General features: G+C 47.3%; 1 protein-coding gene and 1 long non-coding RNA gene across 2 annotated transcripts in view; both read left to right on the top strand.

Moving 5' to 3' along the window:
- VAMP3 (vesicle associated membrane protein 3) overlaps positions 1-3,519 on the top strand; it is an 11,704-nt gene extending 8,185 nt beyond the window's left edge. Inside the window, exons 3-5 of the mRNA XM_019511587.1 lie at positions 884-1,042; positions 1,767-1,818; positions 2,605-3,519. Coding sequence (XP_019367132.1) covers positions 884-1,042; positions 1,767-1,818; positions 2,605-2,624 — 231 coding nt within the window. The 3' untranslated portion in view covers positions 2,625-3,519. The remainder of the gene's footprint in view (positions 1-883; positions 1,043-1,766; positions 1,819-2,604) is intronic.
- Positions 3,520-4,187: 668 nt separating this feature from the next.
- Positions 4,188-10,035, top strand: part of LOC109293583 — an 8,809-nt gene continuing 2,961 nt past the window's right edge. Inside the window, exons 1-2 of the long non-coding RNA XR_002096336.1 lie at positions 4,188-4,582; positions 7,702-7,852. This is a non-coding gene — a long non-coding RNA (uncharacterized LOC109293583). The remainder of the gene's footprint in view (positions 4,583-7,701; positions 7,853-10,035) is intronic.

Below are 10,035 nucleotides of genomic sequence, written 5' to 3'. Positions count from 1 at the left end.
GCCCCCCCCCCCCCCGCCTGGGGAGCACAGCACATGGTTGCTTCAGTCCAGCCTTACAGTAACAGTTGTGGCAACAGCCCCATACCCAGGCCACAGCTGTTGTTGCCATTGTTACTACTGAGCAAGCACATGGGCTGGGGCCAGAGCAACCATGTGCTCCATGTTCCAGGCTAGAGCCAGAAAGTAAGTTGGGGGAGGATGGGAGGCAGAGAGGGGTGGGGGCAGCAGCTGCAGCTCCAAGCCTGGTTCAGGACTCCCTGGGGCAGGGTTGGAGTTGGAGCTTCAGCAGCCACTTGTTCCTCTCATGGCCTTGTACTCAAATCCAAGATGAGGGGCTTCCCCCCACATGTTAAAGGAGAGGGGAGGAGAAAAACCTCCTTTTGGATTGGAGTAAATGCAGTAGTTTATATAAATTTTGTGTGGAAACCTAAAACCTATCCTTTTGAAGGAGGGTACAATCTCTTGAGTTATTAGGCAAGCTGTGTGCTATTCTAGCCATTCAGAAAAGTTCAGTGGGCTTGTATGCTAAATGAGGAGGGGAGGATAAATGTGTGGTCTAAACAGTAAGGTTTTCATATCTTTGCTCTTAAGCTGTGCTGATATCACCTTGCCACAACAGTCTTAATGGCTTACTTGTACTTCTCGGGGATCTCAACCCACAGCTTCTGATGGTGAAATCCTAGGCAGCATCAGTTCACAAGTAAATGACCAACTTACAAATGTTTTTACTAAAGTAAGAACTCTTTAAAAGGTGGTAGCTTCTACTTGGTTTATGACAGTGGTATCTTTCAAGTTTGTTTGGGCTCTTTTTTTTTCCTTTCTTAAATCCAGTGGAGGGGAACTGATTTGGTTTATGAATCACTTAACAGCCTTTGACTTGCAGGTGGTTGACATCATGAGGGTGAATGTAGACAAGGTGTTGGAGCGAGATCAGAAGCTGTCTGAGTTGGATGACCGTGCTGATGCCCTGCAAGCAGGAGCTTCCCAGTTTGAAACAAGTGCTGCCAAGCTGAAAAGAAAGTATTGGTGGAAGAACTGCAAGGTAAACATCAGGCTTGAGTGTTTTCAATACCAATTAACTACTCTCTTGAGAGTTAAAAGAACCTGTGTGCTACACAGTGGCAAAATTGTGCACACACAAATGCCTTGATTACCAAAAAAAAAAAAAAAGAGAGAGAGAGTTCTCTGGAACCCCATGAAAGCCTCTGACTTGCTGTGTACTAGCCAAAGCCTGGCTTTACATAAGATTTTTTTTTTTTAGCTACATTGCTGTTTTGGAGAAATGATTCCAGTAATCTAAGATTCAGAAGAAGTCCACTGATGTAGGTTGAGTAGCAACATGCAGAAGACTATGTTGTAGAGGAAACTGCAGTTGCTTTAAGTTCTTAACCATTTTCAATTATAGAAAGAGCTAGGAACACTTAGTAGCTTCTGGATAGTCAGTGGTAAAGGACAGTTGTAAGATGGGTCAATTGCTGGGTCTAGTAAAGAAGGCTTCGTTTTGAGCACTTCAGCTTGTATGTTACATAACTCATAGCTTAGATAGACTTTGGTGTAGTGTGAACAACTACAGTAAAACGGGCCTTTATGTTCTGAACTTAAACCTAACTTGGCTAATGTTGCCTGAAGCAAGACTGAAGTGTACCTTTTTGCTGCCTTAGTGGCATATGTTGCAAGACTACATTTGTATTGCTGCTTCAGTAGTAACTTAAAAGCTTTATTAGAGCTGGTTCATGGGTAATGCTGTGGTGTCTTTTTTTACACAGATGTGGGCAATACTGGTTGTTACTGTTCTCATCATCATTATAATCATCATTGGTAAGTCTTTTTTGTGTCTTATTTTTCCTTCTTAAAGGACTCCTCAGTGGGGTTAGCTAGCTGGGGCATATTTATTTTCAGGTCAGACCAATGTATCAGCAGCAGCCACTGTGTTTATAAAGATCAGGGCATTAAAAACATAGCTTACTCAGCAATACTTACTTTTAACAATATTAAATATCTGACAAAAGTGGTAGTCTGGAGTACTAATATTGCCAGATTGCATGTTACTGGTATACCAGTAACAATGTGGTGACATTTGGAAACAGTAACTCTTGTGCAGTGAAATGGGATCTAGCAGGGGACCAGGACTAAAAGTGAGTTCTAGTCACAGCTTTACCACGGGGTTTGCTTTTTTTCCTCTGGGAGCTTGAGGAAGATGCTCTCAAACCTTGTCTTGGTTTCTTAATATTTAAATAGAGATGAAGATGCTTATGTAGCTTAAGGCTTGTGAGAAATCCTGTCTCCAAAGTACATAGAGGTAGATGTGTGTGGTCTGCAATTACAAATGTGGATGCCATAAATAATTTGCAAGTTAAAAGTACCCAGTATGTGACCCTGAAAGCAAATACATGCAGAAAGAAAATCATGGGTTGGGGAGGAACTGCAGGGAATGACTTGAGACTTAATTGTGTTATGAGTTTCAGTTGCACAATTGCTTTGTGTGTTGTTGTTTTTTTTGTTTTGTTTTTTTTTTTTCTATGCTTGCCTTTTGGGAAGGGGGAAGTTCTTCTGATCTTGACCCACTACCCTACCCTACCCTACCCCCCCCTCTTCTATTTATAGTCTGGAATGTGTCCTCATGAGTTCTAAGAAGAAACTCGCAACAGCTGAAGATCTTACTTCAGTCTCTACTGCAAACCTGCTGTGTTCTCAAGCTCACCTACTGATGTATGAAGCAAAACTATTCTGATTAGTGAAACATTAGCTTTTCTCTGACTTATAGAAAGTGGGCCTTTTTTAAGAGGCACTCCTAATTGTTAAATACTAATAAGCACAGCCCACAACTTGTACAGTGCCTTAAACTTGAGTATGAGCTGGTGAAGAGGATTTAATAAGGTTTAGGTTTTGCAACTCTGGAGCCAATATACTGTCAGTAGTTGCTTTCTAAATGCATTTGAAGAAGGTACCTAGGTACCTACCCTCTTCTCTATCTTATTCCTTGCTCCATTTAAAGAGGTCTCTTTTGACCCCATGTTACTGAAGAAATGGGAGCCAAATATCCAAGTTGTGCCTTTCTGGACTAAACTCTAGACTCTGCCACTTGAACAGACTTTGCCTTAATTTAATAATGCCTTATAATCACTAGTGCGTTGCACACACCTACATATTTGTAACACTTGTATACTCCAATATTTAAATTGCACAGACTGCATGTAACAGTTAATACTGCTTTGAGGTATTTAGAATTGCCTTTCAACATGGTGGGATGTTTACAATCTCTTCCAGGTAAAGTATGTCACTTGGTGACCTTTGACCAGGAAAGGCTCCTTTTTAGAAGCATTTGGTTTTTGTAATGGTACAGATGACTTACCAAAGTTTCTATTTGCCAAAAAGTGAAAATGCTTCAAGCCAGTAAGATATTTCCATTGTAGATTTAGTGACAAATGTAGTTGCAGAGCAATCTGTTCACTCAGTTGTTACAAGTAATGTGTCTGTATGACTCTATCCAGGTGCTCTTTGTAAAATATTTTGCCCCTGTTTTGGACTCAGTGGCTCTTTTTTGAACTTTCCCTAAGCCTCTGCGTTGGGACTAAATGCTGCTATCCTTCACTCCCCCTTGAGTGATGATAAAGCCAGCACCTTCCTGTATTTTCATGAAGTGGGGGAAGACTCATACTTCAGGTAGCCCTCCGTGCAGGCAGTATTGTATTTGCTTTCCTGCTTCTGAAGTCAGCCTTTCAGCTCTTGAGCTTGTTTCCATTCTCACTGCAAGTCCTGCCATGGAAAACGGCCTCAGGTTCCTGAAGCCAAGCTGGCAAAATTCTCCGAGTGTTGCAGTACTCCAAGAGTGTGCTGTAGGGGCCCCGACTGGCTGAGGCTCACAGCCCCAGCCCCCGAGGCTGCTGTCTGTCCGGGGCTGCCGGTACCAGTGGCTCCGCAGACACTCGTCTAGACTTGCTGTTCTCTGGAGAGGGCGAGGCGGCCCCGACACCGGAGCGCGCAGGCGTGACTGGCGGTGCCGAGCGGCAGATAAAGCAGATCCCGGGGGCGAGGTCGGCCGGCAGCGCGGGCCAATGGGAGGCAGCGGTGGGCAGTGACGTTGCCAGGATGTGTGCAGCAGCTGCAGGGCTGCGCTGGGGGTGCGGAAGCGGGAGCACAGCCTGGCAGTGCTGCAGGGACGTTGCGCCCTGACTGGAGGGATGTCTCGCCTGTCCGCGTCTCCAGTGGGCGTGGGGGCCTGGAAAGCTTCGTCTGCCTCTGGGTCTGTCGTCGGCCCTGATTCAGGCCCCTGACTTAGCTCGGGCGCCCCCCGCGGGCCCTCGCCGGTCGGCCGGGCCGTGCCCCGTGCCTACCGTCGGGCGGTGACGGGACCGCTTTGAGCCTCGTGGGAGCCCCTGCCGGATTGGCTGCAAACGGCTCCGCTGCGGAACTCAGGTTCCAGACAAGAAGCTCCAGCTGCTGCTCTCCTCTCTCTGCTTGCTGTCACCCCGCGCAAAGGAGTGAGCTGGTGTCAGCAGAAGAGGAAGGTGTCTGAAATAAAGTAGCAGGAGAAGGTCTCTGGGATAAAGAAGTGAATCCAAGGGACCCACAGGGAGTGGAGGTGGGGTGCCTCTCTAGTAAGGCAGGATGCCTTGGCCTGCCGAGCTGTCCCTCGTTACGGTGTTTGCTTGTGTCTTTGTATGGTGAAAGAAGGAGGTTGTTTTCTAATGTTTGAGTGAAAGAACCGTCTTTCTGAAGTGAAAGTCTCTGGGCTTGTCAGCAAGCCAGACTATGACATGCAGAGCCCCCCTGCTGCAGCACTTCACCAGCCCTTTATGAACAGAAATCTATTCCAAGGTGCTGGCTTGGATCTAAATGAGAATCAGTTGCCAGCTGTCATTTCTGAGATGAGAACTCAGCAAGATAGTACAGTCCTGGTTGCAGGAAGTAGGGTGGTGAAGACTACAGAGGTACACTGCAACACATGTGTAGGACCCAGCCCCAGGGGGAATGCACTTAGTGGACAAGAGTCCCACAGCAGTAATTTCTACACCCATAGATTTGAAGGCAACTCAAGTGGAAGACTCTGGAGACCAAGCAGTTCTTGCCAGCACAACAAACTCATTGATTTCTATTTTAGACTTAGGGGTGGGGGAAAGGCACTTAAGTTTGGAGCCATGGGCCAACACAAAAGCAGAAACCTGCTGCAGCTGCAGTACCTGAGATTTTGTTTGTTCCCAGGTTGCCTGAATGGCAAGGTCTGGAGCTTGTAGCTGTCAAGTATGTCACCAGGAATACTCTCGTGTGACACCTCCTACATGGTCTGATTTGGATAATTGTTACAGAGCAGCGGTTTTCAACCTGTGATCTATGGACACTTGGGGGGCTGCAGACTATGTTTAAGGGGTCTGTGAAAGATGACTGATTAACAAAAGTATGTTAACATCCACACTTGCAATTCATCAGGGTCCACACCACCATTTGAGGTTTCCAAAGTGGTTCATACCTCTATTTGAAACTTTTTAGGGGTCTGCAAGTGAAAAAGGTTGAAAACAACTGTCAGAGGATGGTCCTTGGGGCTAGAGGGGTCAATGATTTTTCCTTTGAATTTGAATTCACTTTGTTTGCCTAACACCAGCACTTACTCTTTGTAAAGCAAGGCACTTTGAAAACATTTTCTCAGAATACTTAGAAGTGCAGGAGTTCTCTTTTTTTTAAATGTACTTCTTAAAAAAACAATAATTTACTAAAAGTTAAATTGACATGTATAATGTATTCATTTTAAATGAATTTACCCAGTGATTTATACAAACAATAGAGCATTGCTAGTAAAGTCCTGGGAACAGGGAAGAGTTAACTACAATAACTGTATTCATGTAATACCTGGAAAAATAAAATTTGTCTGTTTGGAGTTTTGTTGTGCATGTTTAATAACCAAAATAAGAATAAAGCAAAAGAGCAAAAACAAAGAGGTTTAGGTAACTTTAACTTACACAGCTGCAAGCTGCACTGACAGAGTCAGTATTATAAGCAAGTTGTGTGGCTCAAGCTCAGGAACAAATCTAGACATTAGGGGCACTTTTACATGTGCTCCAGAGGTGGTGGAGGGCTGCACTTTAATTAGAGTGGCTCCTAGAGCCACTGTGATTAAAGCACTGCAGAGTCTCATGTATTAGTGTCCCCGTGCTTCAAAATAGCAGTTGGGCACTCATTCGAGTTTTAGTTCAAGCTCCCCACGGTCATTTTGAAGCGCAGGGATACTGATGCATGAGATATGGGAGGCTGCTGGAATGTGGTAATTACTACGCTCCAGAGACTTAATCAAATCTACTCCAGCACGGGGTAATTATATTGTATCGGAGCAGTCTCCGCACTCATGTACAGGCAAACTAAGTGTATTCTGAGGGTTTAATCTCTCAGTGAAGTACTTCCTTGCTACCCCATACTGCAAAAATAGATGGTCCTGGATTCCGATCCTTGATGGTGGGTATTGAATACTAGTTCACATTCAGGAGTTGTAGAGAACAAGGATAAGAAACCAACATTTCTGCTTACTGTCAGCTGCTTTTATTTTCTTGGCAGCTTGAGTCAATGGTGTCACTCCTTGACCTGAAGAGTAGAGCTCTCAGTTTGATGTCAAGCTTTGAAAGTTACCCATAATTAAAGCTGGCTGTGGTGACTGCCCTGATCCTAGTAGGAGGGCAGAAGGGAGGAGAATAAAGGCTGTGACAGGACAGGCATCCTAGGGTCACTGTGCTCTCCCCTAGCGCCTCTTACCATGTCCAGTTTGTCTACAAAGCACCCTAAACTCTCACCCACCACATTTTTGATGTCAAATGTATATGATAGGGAGGCTGCCTCTTAGTCTCCCTGGACACGGCTTTCCTCCTGTACATTAGCCCTGTTTCGGTAATGGGTGTTCCTGCACACCCCAGCTTTATGGGGTGGCTCCAATCACACCTTTACCACACCCTGAGCCTCCCTGGTGTACCAGACATTGTTCGGTCTTATACTCTTTGACACTTGGGCTCTCCGCAGCCCTCATCTCGCACCGTGCCTCACTGGGCGCTCGGGCTTCTCACTGCCCCCTTGTCTAGAGCTTCTCGCTCTGCCACGGGTCCCCTTATGAGGCCTCCTCCTTCCCCTTACAGCCTCTCCCAAGCCACCAGTGTAAACTGCAAACACAAAACACAAGCCCCTAGGCTATAACATTAATTTCTGCCCCTCAGCTAAACAGCACTCGAGCCACCCCCAAGGGTGTTCCATCCCTCACCCATACTAAACTGCTCATGCTTTTTGGCTTCTTCTCTTTTCTTGCTCCAGCAGAGTTCCTTCCCCTTTGGCTGCCAGAAGGAAACTGCCTGCCTGGCCTCAGCCTGGGAGTTATATAGGAACCAGGCCCTGGCCCTTTCAGTCAGCTGACTGCTAACAGGGGTGGGTTACTGGCTCCCTCTGCTTGCCCTAGCAACCTGCACCTGGGCTCCTTCATTACTGCTCCACAAGCAGCAGGCACCTTAGTGCCCTGCTACAAAGGGAAAGGGATCAGTTTTGAAAAAGGAAGTCAGTAATTTAATCATAAAGTAAAGGAGGCTTTAGGTGACTGATACTGCATGTTTGAGGGAGAGAAGCTGGAGGGCCAGCCCACAAACTGGAAGATTCAGTTAATAAATTTGAATCAGGCATCAAGAGAAATACCTCTGTGGCAGGGGTTTCCACTAATCAGTATCTCTTGTCTTATAGTGAACTACTGGATTGGAGCTGTTCTCATAAAACGCTGATGATGACAACCTGGGAAAATAAAGAAGTACCTCTGAGAAGAGGAACAGAGTGGCAGGAAGCCTAGTACTGTCTGTTTTCAACTATGCTTTGCAGTGTGTCCAGCAAGTCCAAGGTATGTGGAGGTATTGGAGGGAAAGATGCACAAGTTAGGGAGCTGCCTGTTTGACTGATCATTCGTGGTAACCAGAAACATCAGCGTATGCTAGACACAGTAATCTTGGCACTTGCAGAGAGGAATCATTAACTGTGTTAGTCTAGAGTCAGGTAGAAGGCAGGGCAAGGTGGTATCGTAGAGACTAAGGCTGCTTACACACATTCAAATAATCTGGAAAAATTCTCCCAGGTTTGTTCTCCTGGTAGAAAAAACATACCCAAAGCCATGCACACAGATGTTCACATTCTGAAGCCCTGAACTGTGGAGAGTGGGCAGTGCTGACATTGTACAGCAAGGCAAGGAGCGGGGCTATGTCCACACCTCAGGGATATTGATAGACTCCTGTAGTTTGCCTGGTGATGCATGGCAGAAGTGCATAGGGCAGCACTGATTGGCTAATCCAGCTGCCCATCAACAACCTGTGTTTCCCTGCAGCACTGTCAGGATTGTGAAGGAGGCATGGTCTGCTCTGTGCTGGAGCAGCAGAGTCCAGTGAGAGTCCCTGAGGGGAAGGGGTGGAGGGGACAGAGGGAATGGTGGAGGACCGTGTTCTCTTCTGAAAGGAGCCACAGCATGTATAGACATTTATTCTCCCAGGAGAAACTTTCCTAAGACTGATTTAATCCTGGTTGTTCCCAGGTTATTTTTCTTCTGAAATGGCCATTTTTGCTCTGGTAGAAAAAGCCTGAACATCTGTACACTTGTGATTTCTTCTGGGAGAGCAGTGACACTCCCAGGAGAAACTAAAGGTCTATACAAGGCCTAACTAGTTAGTCTCTTAGCTGCCACCCTGCCCCGCCTTGTAACTTGCAGTAAGTGACTTCTTTTGAACTCTAATTAAATAATTGCTTTTACTAGAAGTGAACTGATAGAGATTTTGGGGGCTGATATTAATAGCTGATTTTTAAGGAGGCATATCAGCTGATGCCCATTCAATTTCTGATACAGCTGTGTGTAGCTGGTAAGTCTGTTGTGGTGAAAGGGAGTGGGGTAGGGAGGGAAGGAGCAGAGGGGCGCATATCAGGGCCCCACAGTGAGGGAGGAGTGGGGCTGGGGCTGGGGCCAGTCTGCAAGCGCTATCCAGCCAGAGCAGGGTAGGCATGGGGCAGAGCTGCGGCTCGTCTGGGGTGGGGGGCAGTTCCCACAGCTGCGCACCGCTTGTCCAGAAGCTGCTTGTCCAGCCCTTGCCCACTCATCCAGTGACTTCCATCACTTGTCCAGGAGGGCATGGGGGAGCGTGTGCCCCTGGATCTGCGTGGGGCAGGCCGGGTGGGCTGCAGCTGCTCTCGGGGTGGGTGGCGGTGGTGCTGAGAGGGGGCCTATGGAGGGGGCTGCAGCGACCCCAAAATTTGCCATAGCCCCCTCCCAGTGCTGCCCCAGCTTGCAGCTGCTGCCCACCAAGCCTGCCCCACTCTGCGCAGATCTGGGGGCACACATCCCCCACCATGCCCTCCTGGACGAGCAGCAGGAGCAGTGGCAGGACCCGCCAGACGAATGGGCTAGTGCAGGATGAGCAGCTCCTGGATGAGCAGCTCCTGGATGAGCAGCTCCTGGATGAGCTGCGTGCAATGGCAGGAGCTGCACCCCCCAGATGAGCCACAGCTCTGTTCTGCACCTGTCCCACCCATGCTGGGCAGTGCCTACTCCAGCCCCACTCCCTCCCTCACTGTGAGGGGTGTTGATCTGCCCCCCAACGCCCCTTCCCTTCCCCCTCGTCTTCCACCACAACAGACTTATCAGCTGCACCCAGCTTTCCATGCTGCCAGTCTGTGTTCCTCACTGCCTGCATGCTGCACTGTGGCTGCACGCACCCATAGGTATTTATTGGCCGCATCAGGCGAATTTCTGACACAGTCAATTCTCTTTATATCGGTGCCAATCTGATACCAAACCAATGTATCGGTGCACCTCTAGCTTTTACCCAAACTATCTTCCACCTCCAGCTTTTCAACCAATATCTTTCTTTTAATCAAGATACAATCTGTCATTGTTTCCTAGTAGCGTCCTCCATCTTGTAAAATAAAGAGCTGTCCTTAACTCACATCTGGAGCTCAGGCAATCTGTGTCTTTCCTGGTGAGGTGGGCTAATCCTGCCGGAAGAGCCTGTTTGGTTACTTTGGACTTCTTCAGGTTCAGATTGT

Source organism: Gavialis gangeticus, unplaced genomic scaffold (genome assembly GCF_001723915.1).
Source record: "Gavialis gangeticus isolate Ggan-Ray unplaced genomic scaffold, GavGan_comp1, whole genome shotgun sequence".
NCBI classification, from domain to species: domain Eukaryota; kingdom Metazoa; phylum Chordata; order Crocodylia; family Gavialidae; genus Gavialis; species Gavialis gangeticus.
This window is presented reverse-complemented; position numbering and strand designations above follow the sequence as displayed.